This window comes from Larimichthys crocea, chromosome XI (genome assembly GCF_000972845.2).
Source record: "Larimichthys crocea isolate SSNF chromosome XI, L_crocea_2.0, whole genome shotgun sequence".
NCBI lineage: Eukaryota > Metazoa > Chordata > Actinopteri > Sciaenidae > Larimichthys > Larimichthys crocea.
In genome coordinates this window covers 9,059,979-9,074,672 of record NC_040021.1, presented here as the reverse complement: position 1 = coordinate 9,074,672, position 14,694 = coordinate 9,059,979, and the positions used below count along the sequence as shown (strand labels likewise).

At 44.4% G+C, this 14,694-nt stretch overlaps 1 protein-coding gene across 5 annotated transcripts in view; it reads right to left on the bottom strand.

Moving 5' to 3' along the window:
* The window catches only part of syne1a (spectrin repeat containing, nuclear envelope 1a), a 108,605-nt gene that overhangs the window by 32,945 nt on the left and 60,966 nt on the right, over window positions 1-14,694 (bottom strand). For all 5 annotated transcript variants that reach the window (XM_027284569.1, XM_027284566.1, XM_027284567.1 and 2 more), the window contains 21 exons: window positions 14,424-14,570; window positions 14,026-14,151; window positions 13,760-13,936; window positions 13,368-13,633; window positions 12,998-13,154; window positions 12,502-12,900; window positions 10,785-12,389; window positions 9,934-10,271; window positions 9,679-9,823; window positions 9,201-9,419; window positions 7,884-8,170; window positions 7,624-7,789; window positions 7,331-7,486; window positions 6,950-7,102; window positions 6,203-6,385; window positions 5,909-6,046; window positions 5,444-5,629; window positions 4,664-4,786; window positions 4,281-4,463; window positions 3,481-3,624; window positions 991-1,221 (listed from right to left, as the gene is read on the bottom strand). In XM_027284569.1, coding sequence (XP_027140370.1) covers window positions 991-1,221; window positions 3,481-3,624; window positions 4,281-4,463; window positions 4,664-4,786; window positions 5,444-5,629; window positions 5,909-6,046; window positions 6,203-6,385; window positions 6,950-7,102; window positions 7,331-7,486; window positions 7,624-7,789; window positions 7,884-8,170; window positions 9,201-9,419; window positions 9,679-9,823; window positions 9,934-10,271; window positions 10,785-12,389; window positions 12,502-12,900; window positions 12,998-13,154; window positions 13,368-13,633; window positions 13,760-13,936; window positions 14,026-14,151; window positions 14,424-14,570 — 5,529 coding nt within the window. The remainder of the gene's footprint in view (window positions 1-990; window positions 1,222-3,480; window positions 3,625-4,280; window positions 4,464-4,663; window positions 4,787-5,443; window positions 5,630-5,908; window positions 6,047-6,202; window positions 6,386-6,949; window positions 7,103-7,330; window positions 7,487-7,623; window positions 7,790-7,883; window positions 8,171-9,200; window positions 9,420-9,678; window positions 9,824-9,933; window positions 10,272-10,784; window positions 12,390-12,501; window positions 12,901-12,997; window positions 13,155-13,367; window positions 13,634-13,759; window positions 13,937-14,025; window positions 14,152-14,423; window positions 14,571-14,694) is intronic.

Below are 14,694 nucleotides of genomic sequence, written 5' to 3'. Positions count from 1 at the left end.
CGGGCTTTATGATGCAATGCAACGCAATGAAGATCATCAACATGTGAGGGAAACTCAGTGGCTTTATATAGTGAGATAAGTTGAACCTGGATAGTGTCACACTGTGGTAGCAACGACACAGTACTAAATAACAAATCCAGGATATCAACAGTCCTGCCATACACACAGATGCAAACACACACTCATGCAGTAATATCCTGTTTCCTGGCCTGCTGAGACCTAACACACCACAAACAGTAGTGACAGAGCAAAGAAGCAAAGAAACCTTAATCAGAAAGACAGACGCGGAGGAACTGAAAGTAGTGAGGTGGTTTTCTTTATGTGAGAACATGTAAGAAAAATGAATGATTAAGCCGAGGATGAAATACCACACTGGCAGGCAGACAGAGTCAGGCAAATATGAAGCAAAGAGAAGTGAAACAGCACAGTATGAGTGCCAGAAAAGTAACACTTGAGGTGGAGGGACGATGAAGGAAAGAAAGTTGGGTTATTTCTGTGCAATACAAAAATGAGACACAGAAAGAAATGTAAAGCAGAGGGAGAGGATAATAATAGAGAAGTTTATTCTGAACGAGGAGTTCTTACGTTTACCTGTCAGGGACCACTGAACAGATGAAGTCCTGATTAAGATTAAATGTCATCCCACATTTCAGAGAGACGATCTCTGTTGACTTGCAACTGAATTGCACAGATATAACTTTGTAAACGGAGGAAATAATAGTGCTTATGTGTTAAACCTGTAATCATGACTGTCGTTCTCAGGCATCCTCTAATTTAGGTTGTAATTGATGAACTGTAAACGCCCTCAAGAAACCCTAAAAGGACACCTGGGAGGTTACTTAAATTCAACTTTTAGAGCCAGTGCTCTGGACAGAAAGGGGTCCACATGTAAACACACTCAAACATGGGCCAGACAGGCACTCGGCCATGCAGTATGTAAATGTGTGAGTCTGCTGCTGATATGTGTCAAAAAGAGGCTTTGCCACTCACCATGACGACAGAGGGGTGTGCTGGAAGCTGCTTGGCGGCAGCGGCGGCAGCGGTTGCCACAGCGCTGGGCAGCTCCTCATCACTGAGTTCATCCATGCCGTCCGAAAGGCCGTCCACCTCGCTGACAGTCAGCAGCATAGTGGCGTGTTTGGCCTTCACTGTCAGCATCTTGCACTTGGAGTGGAGCGAGGCTATCTGCTCCTGGTAGCCACGGATCTTCTGGGCAAGCTCCTGTCAAAACATACCCCCCAAAAACAGAAAACACCACCACCCCCAGGGTCAGGAGAGTGTGGTTCAGTCCACAATGGAAGATCAATAGTTCCTGGTTAGAAAGGGGGTGGTTCAGCTGTTTCAGCGTTGAATGTGGTGCCGGTGTGAGAGGAGTAAGTGGAGTGGAAGCATTCTCTTTCCTCCCCGGTCTCTCGCTTTTGGCTTCACTGTGTGTAAGCGTAGAAAGAGAATAGGGCTGCCTCACTCGCTCTCTCTTTTTCTCTCTGACTCTCTCTCCCTCTCTTCTGTATCCCAGAGCCAATCAGAGCAGCACAGAGGCTGGTGACTCAAAGCAGCGGCGAAGCCAACCGACAGGATGTTTGGTTCAGGGCGAGAGAGAGAGACCCTCGCAGAAATAGTTCAAAATCCCTCAGACACTCCTTCTCGCACTCATACACAAATGGCAAGGAAAAACAGGAAGTGATCTCACTGCGTGAACTCCTGCCCTCCTCCACCAATCCCCGAGGCGGATTCCTCTCAACAATAGAGCGGCGTAAGAAGAGAGGGAGTGTTTAGGGAGGAAGAATGACATAGATGGTGTCAAATTACTGCTATGAGCCGGCAGGGCTGGATCCAGCTCCTCCTTCTTTCCTCCTCCGCCTCCTCCTCTTTCTACTCCCTCTGTCCCACAGATGGTCAATGCACTGATAATCAGGTCATGTGACTAACTGGGCCAGTGGAGTTGCAGCTATGTGCTCGGCTTAGAGATCAAACTCAGGCATAACGCACTGACATGCAAAGTCACTCTGCAGCACTGGAGAGATTATACAAAACACCTGGGTTCATATATTCACTGTCAAATATTTAAAGGGGATAAAATCAGCTTGGACCACACCAGAAAAGTGAAAATGTAATAAAAATGTGTTGCCTCCGGGAGGAGATCTGATCTGCTTCTCTGCAGGCTTGCGCCTCCCTCAGTCTGCCAGGCCCCCTCCTTCTTGATCTCACTCTCCGCATGGGAGATCAAACACACTTACTCAGCACAAGTACAACTGCAACTGAAAGCACAGAGCTTGAATAACGCAGGTTGGGAAAAAAAACCCAAAACACCTACCTATCTGCACTGCATTGAGCAGTATATTTACATGTACTATCAGATAACAGAGGAATGAGCTGGGCTTGTAAAGGCACAGCACAATATTCTCCCAGAGAATGCTGCTCTGCTGACGATATGTTAAACTCATTCTTAGGTTATAGAAACATCAATTAGCCGCCTGTTATTTGCATTTTGAGTCAAGATATTTAAATCACATTGAGCAAGGACAAAAAACTGCAGAAAAGTGATGTTGGACTGATTTTAACACCTCAGTTACAAAAATGTCTCAGTAACTACATTACTAACAATTAATTAATCATCATTAATTCAGTCAAAAGAGTTTCCCACAAGAACTTCAAGAAATACAGTATATTTCCTGCTGATTCAACTTCTCTTTTTTATGTTGTTTTACAGTGTCACAAAGTACAGGAACTATATAATGACTCAAACTACCCTCGTCACTCTTGGCTCTTTGATGTTGAAGAGCCAAGAGTGGTGTTGGCCTCCTTAAAAAAAGCCATTTTTAGACGTCAGTGTCTTTCTTTAAATGTCAAATGAGGTGCCCTTTGAGGCAAGTGTTATCCTAGTTTCAAATGCATTTTCATCTACAGTGAATTTCGCAATGCTCTTTAATTCTGCTGCAGTTATTTCATGTGTCTATTTCAGCAAATACAGACTAATCTTAGTGCATTATATGGTCAAAAGTGTACTTTTAGTGTGGCTCTATTTTTATATTTCAGAAAAATACAGAAATATTTGTGTTACAGCGTACAATGATATTTTAGGTAATAGTATAGCAGTAACTTTGTGGCAATGGTTTAACAAGGCCCTTTCCTGTTTCAACATGACCGTGCCTTTCGAGTATAAAGCTACGCTCAATAAAGAAGTGGTTTTCTGAGTTCGATGTGGAGGAACTTGGCCTGGCCTGCACAAAGACCTCAAACCCATCCAACACCTTTGGGATGAACTATAGCGCATACTGTGAGCCAGGAGTTATTGCCCAACACCAGTTCAAGAATTCACTAATACTATTCACGGCTGAATCAGAGAAAATCCATCCAAGGTTCGAAATCTTATTGAAAAAGTCGTCTCAGAACAGTGAAGGCTGGTCTAGCCGTAGATATATTCTCATCGGTTTGGAATGGCGTTTCCAAAAATCACAGAGTGTGTGTGTCTTTTCTCACCTCATGGTGGTGTATTTGAGCTTGAAGTTCCTGTATGTTATTGGTGGAGACGGGCCGGTCTTGAATGATGCGGTGAGCCTCTTCTATTAACCTCTGGAGGTTCTTTACTTCCTGTTCATATTGCTCATACTGCACCACAGCCTCCTGGGAAAGATGAAACAAAACAAGGTAAAGCTGAAGCTCTTTCATATATAAAATCAAGGTGAAAATCAAAGGTGAGTGTCTCCTACAGAAATCATCTAAGTAGTTATTTCCTCCTCTATCACAATGTTACCTTTGCTACGTTTGAAAAGTAAGATGCTCATTGTGAGCTTCTAAAGTCTGTGTAAGGCATTAATAAATTGTTTGCGGTTAGATATGAATATTTCAAATATACCCTGAGCCAGATCAGGCAGACAGATTCGCTTCCTTGCTTCTTTGTGTGTTAAAATGGTGATGCTTTATGTGTTTGTCCTCCAGACTGGAGGCTTTCCTTGCTTCTTCCTCTAAAGGCTAATCTTCACCACAATGAGCTTAAAAGCAAAATCAGCCCAGAAAGGATTGGAGGATAACACTGGTCTGATGGGGGCTTATACAAAAACAGACATTCCTGAGAAGGCCTGTCAGGACACTGCAGCAGAGTCAGAACAACACCATGAAAGGATACATTACGGCAGAGCTATATAACTCTTATCATGTTGATTTGTAATGTAATACATTAACAGGATAATGTTTATATGTCTATATTATCCTGTTATCATATTTGACCTAATGTGTCACAGTTGATCAGCAACATTTGTAATATGAAGACCGCCCTCTACCTGCAGGATGTTGCACTGCTGGATGGTGGTGTGCTGCAGTTGGCTGGCTTCTTGCTGCAGAGACTGAGCTGTGCGGCAAATAGGCAGGCTGGCCACTACCTCCTCTGGTAGCCGGAGGGCGCTCTGACACTGCTGTACCGCCGCCACCTGCTGCTTGAAGCCCTCCATTTCCACCAGCAGACGCTTGTGAAGGAATGAAGGGAGGGTGTTAGAAAGTGAGGAGGATAAAGCAGTCTGCATGCAGACAGATGAAGATTGTTTGTGGATGTCATATCAAAGCTGTAAACACACAAATGCATGTGCGCATGTGCGGTATTCTCTCACTGTTGAATCTCTAATCATGTTTAAATGCTGGATTATGAAGCAATAATGTGTGTGTTTACCTGTCTCTGTGTGAGCTGCTCTCTGAGGCTGAGCCTGTTGAGGTCTGGGGAAGCAAGTGTGACCTGGATCTGGTCTATAGCAGCATGAAGGTTCTTCACCTCTGCCTCCAAACGCGACATGTCCTGAGAAGAGTCAGAGACATATCAGTCTCTAGTGGGAGAATCTAATAGTATATGTATCAAAAACACACTATAGGAGGTAAATCTGACATGCTTAAAGAAATAAATATTTCAGTCACACCAACCCATAAAATGTGTTGTGTATAAAGTTAGGCCTAAACAAAGGCATGTATCTATTTTAAACAAAACTCTTCATTTGCAATTTCCAATTGACCTAGATATACTTCATGTAAAAGGAAATTAAATCACAGTCACAACAAATACGGGTTGTGCTGTGTCTACGCTCTAGACCCAGAGAAAATCAAGACTCACAGGAGGAATTGTAAACACATTTCCAAACACACAATGTTATTAGCAACAATCAGCAGCAGCCATCATCTGGGTACCAGCTGTATGGCAATCAGATTAGCGTAACAGATTACTGCTGCACAAGCTGAAACACTGCAATCCATTATGATGGTGTAATACTTGGTGAATGACCATAAGGGGGCACTCTTGAGTTGTAGCTCTGGTGTATTTGACGTCTCTTGTTTGGATTACTGAAATGAACATTTGCACTTTCATTAATTCATCTGAAGATAATTTCATCAGAGTGCCCTAAAACGATTTAGAGGTTAACTATTACTGATGTCTGATACCTGTAAAGTGAATATAATTTACCTTTGCTGCATCCTGCAGACTCTGCAGGCGAGTCTTGGCAGTTTGCTGCAGCTCCTCCGTGCATCTGCTGAGGTGTTTCACCTGCTGGATCCACCCCGCAGTCTGCAACACCTCCCCCAGCTGCCCCTCCCTCTCCCCCATGGCCTCCAAGTCACCATGGAGACCCCGACACTCTCGCAGCAATGCCTGTCACCATAGGAACATAAATTAAGTCAAAGAGAGAGGAGCTTTTTTTATGTTTTACAATTATACTAATTAAGGCCGGCCAACACACCGTACAGTTTGTGACATTTCAGTGAGAAATCAAACAAGTGTGTGAAGCTAATTAGCTGTAAATGTGTGAGGCGTCTTCAGATTCGGGAGTTTAATTTATTTTTGTGGAAAAGTAAATATAAAATGTATCAGAACCCAGTTTTTTTTTCTTCTTCAAGCTCATTCCCTGCTGTGACACTCATTAAGACTCACCTGGTGTGCTCGAATTTGCTCCTGCAGCTGGGACGCAGAGCTCCAGATGATACTGCCGGTGACAAGAGCCTCTGCTTTTTCTGTCCACCCCAAAATGAATGCCCTCATACCCTGATATTCCTCAGCCTGTCTCTCTGCCTGCTCACAAGAGAAAGACCAAGACCAGAAAAGATCATTCACACACACTATAACGAATGAAACAGAATCACCTAATATTGGCCACAAAATTATATAAAGGATATATATATATGTTCAGGGGTCAACGTGACATGTTGAACTGAATTTACATCTCACCTTCTTCAGTCTGTTGGCTCTGTCCTGGACCTGCTGTGTGGTGTGGCGCTGCACCTCTGTCAGTTTGGCCACAGCATCACCCAGCTGCTTACACAATAAAGGGTTCTGCTCCCCGAACTCCTGTACCGCCACTCCTAACTCTGCCAGAGAGCGACCACAACATTCACACTCTTCACAAAGAGCCTGTAAGAGAGTAACAGAGAAGTGGTGCGATAAAAGAATTGTTTGACATTCACTTTCTTGCCAAGAATTACATAAAAACATTAATACCGCTCTCATGTTTGTACGATGAATATGAAGTTACAGGCAGCAGCAGGTCAGCTTAGCATAAAGCATTGGAAATAACTAGCCTGCCTCAGTACAAAGGGGTCCCATTTGTTTCATTTGTATAAGAACGTGTAATGACATGCTGCAGTGATTAATTAGCTTTATAGGTGGTAGTAGTCAGACTAGTTTAAAAAAAGGGCAAACCATTCCTTTAACTACACACACACTCTCAGCATTGTCAGTCTACAGATGGTCAGAGAAGTGAGAGAAGAAAAAAGTTGGGGCAACAAGAAGGGGAACAGGAGGTAAGGGACTCCCATCTGGAATACTCCTCTCAGAAGTGGGTCAACGTTGAAGGCAGAATTCAGTTCATGCCATTCCAACTCTCGCACACTCATTAACCTCAACATCTGCAAAATGAATAGCCAATTTAACTGGGGTTAATTGCTTGTTAATTAGTCAATCTGTCTGGTTGATTACTTTGGTCTCTTCTTTGGCCTCCTCCAGGTCGGCACCCTTGTCTTCCAATTTCAGAGCGATGGTCTTCAGCTTCGCCTCGATGTCCTGGAGTCTGGAGCTGAAGTCCTCTTTCACGTCTCTGGTCTGCTGCACCTCCCTTTCCCTCGCCTGGACCTAAAGCAAATAACAGAAATACACACATTTCACTTAACAAGCCTTTTAACAATGCTGAATGGTTATGGAATATTTTAGCATGCACTCTCAGTAAGAGGCCTACAGCAGGGAAGTCATACACAAGATCACTAAGCTACTGTAAACAGTCAATATTTCATTGCAAACCTACACCACCAAATAACTCCTGTTTGACACAACATTTAACAAACTGTTGCCGTGAGTGTTCACCTGGTCCTCAGCAGAGCCCAGAGCCAGAGTCACCTCAGCCAGCTGCATGCTGAGCTCAGAGGGCAGGCCAGCATGGAGGTCCTGGTACTTGGACTGCTGCAGCTCTGTCATACGCTCCACACTCTGACGCCTGCTGATGACCTCGCCATGTGCAGTCTACAACACAAACAACATGCGAAATCACATTCTTTTCTGTTATGACATGATACTTTCATTTATGTTGACACAAGACAGAAAAATCAGAGTTCTGTATCTAGGTTTGTTGTGTTAGGTGTGTAAATATAGTGGCCTACCTCTAGCTCTTGCAGCAGTGAATCCAGGTCTGCAGTAGGACTCAGCAGTAAGCCACGGGTATCCTGAATCCAGCCTTTGACCAAGCCCAGCTCCTTCTCAACCTCCTCTCTCTCCCTCAACTCCTGATGTACCTGAGCCCTGCTGGCTCGTACCCGCATCACAAGGCTTGACAAGACAAAAGAATTCAAACAAAAATGTTCAAATCTAGATAAGATAATCACTTTTACGACTTAAAGTTTAGCTGCATCGGGTCACTCACCACTCATATTGCTCCTGCATGCTTCTGATTTCTTGTAGACAAGGTGTCTCCGCATGTCCATTCTCTGTCTTTTTCTCCATCGCCTCCTCCTCCTCCTCCTCTCCTCTGAGGCTGCGAGTGTGTTGCCCCAGCAATGCCAGGATGGACTGCTCTCTCTCCACCTCCAGGCTGAAGGAGTCGTGGTACTCCAGGAGGCTCTGAAGCGCTGCCCTGGTGGCAGCCTTCTCGACTGTGCTGTCAGGGACGCGACCGTGCAGGTCTTGGGACACAGTGCGCACCTTCTCCATCTGAGGGAAGTTCAGAGAGAGTCAGCTTCAGTTGATGCAGCACATTTAGGGTTAATAATTTACTGACGATCCAAGAGAGTAAGCCAGTACATCTGTGTTGACTGAATCGTTAAGGCTACCCTGCAGAGTTTTTGACCACTGGTAGCACACAGACTCTTTGTTTCTGTGAACCAGAGAGCCAGTTTGAGAGAATAACAGTCCACGTTTAGTTTAATGGTGGGTTGTTAAAGCAGTGATTCCAAACCTCAAGGCCAGGACACACAAATCTAAAAGGACCACAAGATGATTGAAGAGACAAGAGACAATATATTTTTTGTTTTTATGACTTGTCTCAAATTTTGCTTTTTTTCCCCAAGTTAAATACTGGAAACTTTTCAGGCCTCCTGCAAATAACTACAACAATTTGAGAGCAACATGTGATCCCACCTGTGACATTTCTCATTTCACTCATGATCTTTCAAAGTTTTATCAGTACAGTACACAGTACTCCCTGTGATAAGTCAAAGGCAGAAACGAGGGTCTGGAGATTCAAGTGCACAGAATGACATCATGTCCAGTAGAACAAAGAGGCCATAGAAAACCAATGGACAACAGGAAAGTGCCACATACGAGGAAGTGAACACCATTCCCAACAGTCTGACCTAATTTCCCTTTTAGGGAGCAGTGCTTTGTGGGAATTCTTGGGAGCTGACAACGTTCACACTTGAAATAGGTCGAAAGGCGGGAAAACGCTTCATGACACAGGCGTTTTGGCAGGAGGACACAGCTGGCCTGAAGCCTGGAGTTACATCACAGCACACCAACTGGTGTTCGGTTGTTGCTGCAATTGACCTAAATCTGTAAAAGCAACAATTTTCTAGACTCTGTGTGTGTGTCGTCTGTAAGTGTGATGTATAAACAGCTTCTGTGGACACACTGATGGTTAGTTTTACACTGCACATGCTCATTATTGAGGCACACCGCCCACGCGCATACAGCATTCACTTGAGCATGCAGAGCACACATCGGAAATTGCAGTATCCTCTCTCACCTTCTCAGTGAAGTTCCTCCACTCCCTCGCAGTGTCCTCCAGTGCCCTCTCCTGGGCTCGGGCCACACTGCGGAGCCTGGTCCACCGTTGCCACAGTGACGACACAGAGTGGCTGGTGACGGCTTTGCTGGACTCGGAGATGATCTGCTCTAACTCTGCCGCATTCTCTTTCATAGCATTCAGAGGCAACTCTAGCAGGTTGATGTGAGCCACCAGAGACTACAGCCAGAAAATGACACACATAAATCATCGTGAATGCTTCTGCAACATTTATACTGTGGGAAACTAAAAGTCTCCCCTAAGAAAACAACTCTGCAGACACACAAGAGAAGAATGCATAAACAGTACACTGTTTAAATATTAATGAGCAAACGTAGCCACGTAGGACACATCACGCATAAGTTATATGATTTATGTAAACATCTAATCACCCTTAGCTATAATATTTCTGTTTTATGAGTGTAAGACAGTGTCTCACCATGTATCTCTGACACTTTTCCTCTGCCTGCTGGATGCTGATGGCTTTAGCTGTGGTGTACATGGCCATCTTGCGCTCTGCATCGTTCATCTGTTCAACCAGTGTCTCCTTCTCATGTTGGAAGGAAGTCCACAGAGCTGCACAACTGATAAAATTATGAAAACTGGTGAGGTTTATTATTAAAATATGCATCATGTGGATTGCACAGCTGTGTATACATATGTTACTTGCCTTTACATTTACATTAATACACACCTCTGAAGAACCTCTCTGTGAGCATCCAGCTGCTGCTTGACTTCAGTGTTTCTCAGCTGCATCGCCTCAACTTTTTTTCTGAGTTCACTCGTCACTCCTGCTTCCATTAAATCCTCCAGCAGAGGATTCAAAGTCTCCAGTTCCTCTAAACCGGCTATAAAGTTCTTTTCCTGAGCTGAAATGTCTTCCAGGTCCTGCACACAATCTGTCTGGTCTTCAAGCTCCACCCCCAAGCTAGCCCTCTGGAGCACAGCCACGGCAGAGTCCAGCCATGTCTGCATGGACTGCAGAGATAAGTGGTGCCTCTGGACCAGGGAAAGAACTTGATCCACTGCCAGCTAGAATATGTAGAAGGTGATTTCATTAACTTCAGTTCTTGCTTCTTTCGTTATTAATTTCTTCATACAAATCAAGATAGAAAAGCCTAAATCATTCAAGTGCACTATGTCTGCAGATACATAAAAAATTCAACTTCAACTTTTAGTTTTCACTGGAATAATACTGTATGTGCAATAAAAGTGATGTTCAAGTTTTTATACATGTAAAGTTCTGTTTAGTTTTTAAAAAACATAAAAAAAATCCATCCCAAAACATTTATAAATGAATAATAACAAAAGTAGTTATTCAAAGGTGGAATCTCTTGAACTGTCTTTTAAATGTTTCAGCTGCCCTCGGTGTATTAATATTGAAGGGTGAACAGGAGACTAATAATATTCAGCAAATTTGAGCCACGAAAGATGGATCTGATTCCAGGATGTGAACTTGGCTGATGCATCGATTTCACTCAGTTTTGTTTAGATTGTTTAAAAATAAAGACAATGTCTCTCTGATGGAATAACGTATACACTTACCTGTTTTTTGCTAATTCCTCGTTGAACTTCAGCTCCCAGCTCTGCCAGCTGCTGTAGTTTCTCTTCTATGTGGGCAGGAACCGTTTCTTTTCTACTAAAGTACCTTTGCTTTTCTCTGCTACCCAAAGCATCTCCTATCCTCAGTCTACTTTTCACTTCCTCTTCCACAATCTTCAGTTTGCGCATTTCCTCATACACCCTCTCAGTTTTGATCTCTGAAAGGGTCAATGGCTTTTCCAATTGGTCCTTGATAGTCCTCAGCCATTCCAACATTTTCTCATTCTCTCTTGTGAAGTCTTCATTCTTTGTCACCTTCGTTTCACTTTCTTCAACAAAACGTTTCACTTCTAACCGTAAAGACTGCAATGATTCAAGCTGCAGTGTAGTTTCCTGAAAGGCAGCGGGATCAAACTTCAGACAAAGGCCTTTAGTTTGTTGGTTACATTCTTCAGCCTGAGAGCTCACACAATCCAGACTTTCAAGCAGCGAATACAGATGTGTGATTTTATCCATGGCACCTTGTTCTGTGTCTGACTTAAGTCTGGCCAGCTTCTCCTTCACAGACTTCAACTCTGAGTCCAACTTGGTGGATACTATGTTGTGTTTAACTACTGTTTTCAAGCAGTCATCTAAGTGTTTAATCTTCTGATCATTCATCCTTTTCAGTGTGTTGTGTTGACTGACCAGCTGATGTGTCTCTTCAGCTCTGTATTGCTGACCTCTGCTGAGAAATCCCTCGTTTTTGCCATGAAGTTCTCTCACAGCGGGGCTAATGTGGAATAAACTTTCATTAATATTTCTGTGTTCATTAATTAGACAAACAAGTTCCTCCTCTCTAATACTGATAGTCTGCTTCTCCAGATTGTCAAACTGCTCCCGAAGCTCCTCAAGTGCATTACGAGTAATATCAAAGAAAGTGCTGAACTCTTTTTGCTCCAAGATAATCTGCTGGACTCTGTCTTTTTTCTCTTTGGCTAGAGCTAGGATGGCGTTGTACTGCTGAGGCAGGGCATTGAGCCTCTCATCTAGGTAGCAATGATCGATTTCGTTCAGAGTAGGGAGGATCTCCTGGCCTATTCTTTGGACGATAAGAAGAAGGTTCTCGTACTCTGAAGCTTGTTCGAGGACATTCTGAAAATTTAAGAGTTGTGTTTGCAGCTCCGATGTATCATCAGTGTTGCTTAAATTGATTTCAGGAAAGGTGATGGCATCTGCTCGTCTCAACCAGTGGCATGTCTTATCCAGGTCAACCTGGAAGTACTTCCTGGAGGTCAAGGCTTTCTCCAAGTCTGTGAGACGCTGGGTCGTCCTCTGTAAGGCGGTTTCGAATGCTGCCTGTAGCTTCTCAAGTCTCGCCAGAGTTTCTGCTCTCTCTTTGTCCGTGGCATCTCTTTCTAGCTCTCGCCCTTGTACCCAGAGAGATGCCAGCTCTCTCTGGTATGCACGTAAACCACTCTGGACGCCCCGGCAAGCAGCAACCTGTTTGGCTAGGTCCTCGGGAAGAAGTGCTATGTGGTCATCTATCAAAGCCTTCCTCTCTTGTTGCTGCACCCACGACAGTGCTCTCCCCAGGCCTTGAAGGAACTGTGTCCTCTCTGTGAAGGCCTAGAGAGGAAGAATTAAACAGACATTTTCAACAGATCAGAAGAAAGTTGGGTCTATTCAGAAATTATAAATAACATGTACTTGTATCTGGTACAAAAATCCAGCTGTGTACCTTACTGAGGTACTTCCTCCTTTGGGCCACCCGAGCCCCCAGAGCCTCCACCTCAGTCTGGGCTTGTTCAACGAGCTCCTGTAGGCATCTCTTCTCACTCAGCCCGAGTCTGGAAGCTACAGCCTGGGCCTCGCTCACTGCCTGACCCAGCAACTGCTGACGGGCCTCTAGTTCTACACAAACACTCAGGTGGTCGAAAAGGAAACTCTGTGCCAGATCTGGGGGTGGACTGGTTTTCAGTGCAGAGGTAAGAGCAGGACGCTGCTCCTCCACCCACTCCCTGGCATCCTTCAGCTGGCTTTCAACCCGAGCAAGATCGTCTAGTGTCTGTGCGGAGTCCTGGATCTTCTGTTGGATCAGGGTTTCAAGCTGGGACCACCGCTGCTCCAGGTGACCCACCTAGTGAAAGAACACAGAACACTGTATAAGTATCTACTCTATGTCACTTTAGGTTTCCAACCATCTTAAGAAGCAGCTAAAGAGAATGGAGCTCCACCTGTTGCTTGACCAGCTCCTTGTCTAGCAGGCTAAGTCGAGGCAGGATAGCTTGTCTCTGGTCTCTGAGGTCTTCTAGAGTTGCTCTCTGTTCCTCTAGGTCACTGGAAAGCTTCCTCAGAGCCTCTAGATGCTCACTTGTACTCTCTGTGTCAGCCCTAAGTACACATAGACATGGGTTATAGGACATCTGGTCATTACAGTAAAGTAATAAACACAAACAGTAGTTGTTTTTGCTGAGATAAAATAATGATTGTAATACCAAACAAAGTGTGTATACAGTAAATAATGCACATATATATATAGTCAATAAATAAATACATCCAATCAGAAATGAACATACAGTATGTTTCCACAGAAAAGCTTGATACCTGGCGAGGTAGTCCCATTCTCTGGATACTTGGTGAAAGAGTTCTTCCACAGCAACAACAATCTCCTGGTACTCCCCACTTCTCTGCATGTCCTCCCCCCGCTGGGCCTCCAGTTCCTCAGCCCGCTGGCCCAGGTCCATCCAGCTTTTCCTCAGTCTCCTTATCTCATCCAAAGCAGGAGAGACCTGTCCATCTGTCAGCCTACCAGTGGCTTCATTCAAATGGGTTACCTCAGACTGTCTCTCCCTAATCTGCTGAAGGAATTCCTGCAGGAAAGATAGCGGATATCCACGGTGAACTTTGGAACTGGAGTTTATTTGCTCGTCTACAATGTTGACAAGTGAAATTAATTTTACAACAATGCATCATCAGCATTCAAACCAAACACAGACCTGTGCCTTGTCCAGCTGGTTCTGTGCAATCTTAGGCTCCAGCTCAGCAGGTCTCCTGATGAGGTTCTGAAGTTGCTGCTCAGTCTCTCTCAGCTGGACTTCCAGATCGGCCTTCTGCTCCTCAATGTCCCTCCAGCTGTCCGCTACCTCCTCACAAAGCAGCATACGCTCCTCAATCTAGACACAAACCCCCCCCCAAAAAACCATTTACGATCAAGTATTCGACTGTCTATCTTTTGTTTAAAGGCTTGTTAAATCTAACTGACCTGCAGTTTGACCTGCTGGATAGCTCCAGCAGTCTCTCTGACCCTCGGCTCAGAGAGGTCACATGCTGAGCACACAAGCTGGAGGTAAGTGCTGGCCTGTTCCTGGAGAGCCCGCTCCTGCTTCACCTGCCAAAAGAAGAGTCTGTTAATGTTCCTGTGATTTTACTGACCGATCATGTTATCTGGACAATCTGCAAAACTACACGACACTTTGCACACATTTGGTTCCCATCCAAAAACATGCAATCAAGCAAGCTGTCCATGATTTCTATAGGACAGCTATGTACAGTATAAGACTACAGTTACCATCTGCTCATAATTTCTTTGGGAGAAGTAGAAATCAAGGTACGCGTCTGTTCAAACAACTCTTGTTTAGGAATAGGTTGTTGTTTACTGACCTGCTGTAGCGCCTCGTCCAGGCTAAGAGGAGGAGGTGAAGGAGGCTCTGGTTCCTCTGAGACAGAGGTCAACCAGGTCTGGCACTGCTGCAGCGTGTCTTGGAGACTCACATGTCTCTGTAGCTCATGGTCCAGACTCTGATACACCTGTTAGACATAGATAGATACATTTCAGTGCTATATGTCTCGATTGGAGATTTATACTTCCATGTTATAAACACTCTACTTTCAATAAAAATCCTACACATCAAGTCAGGTCACAATGTTTTGT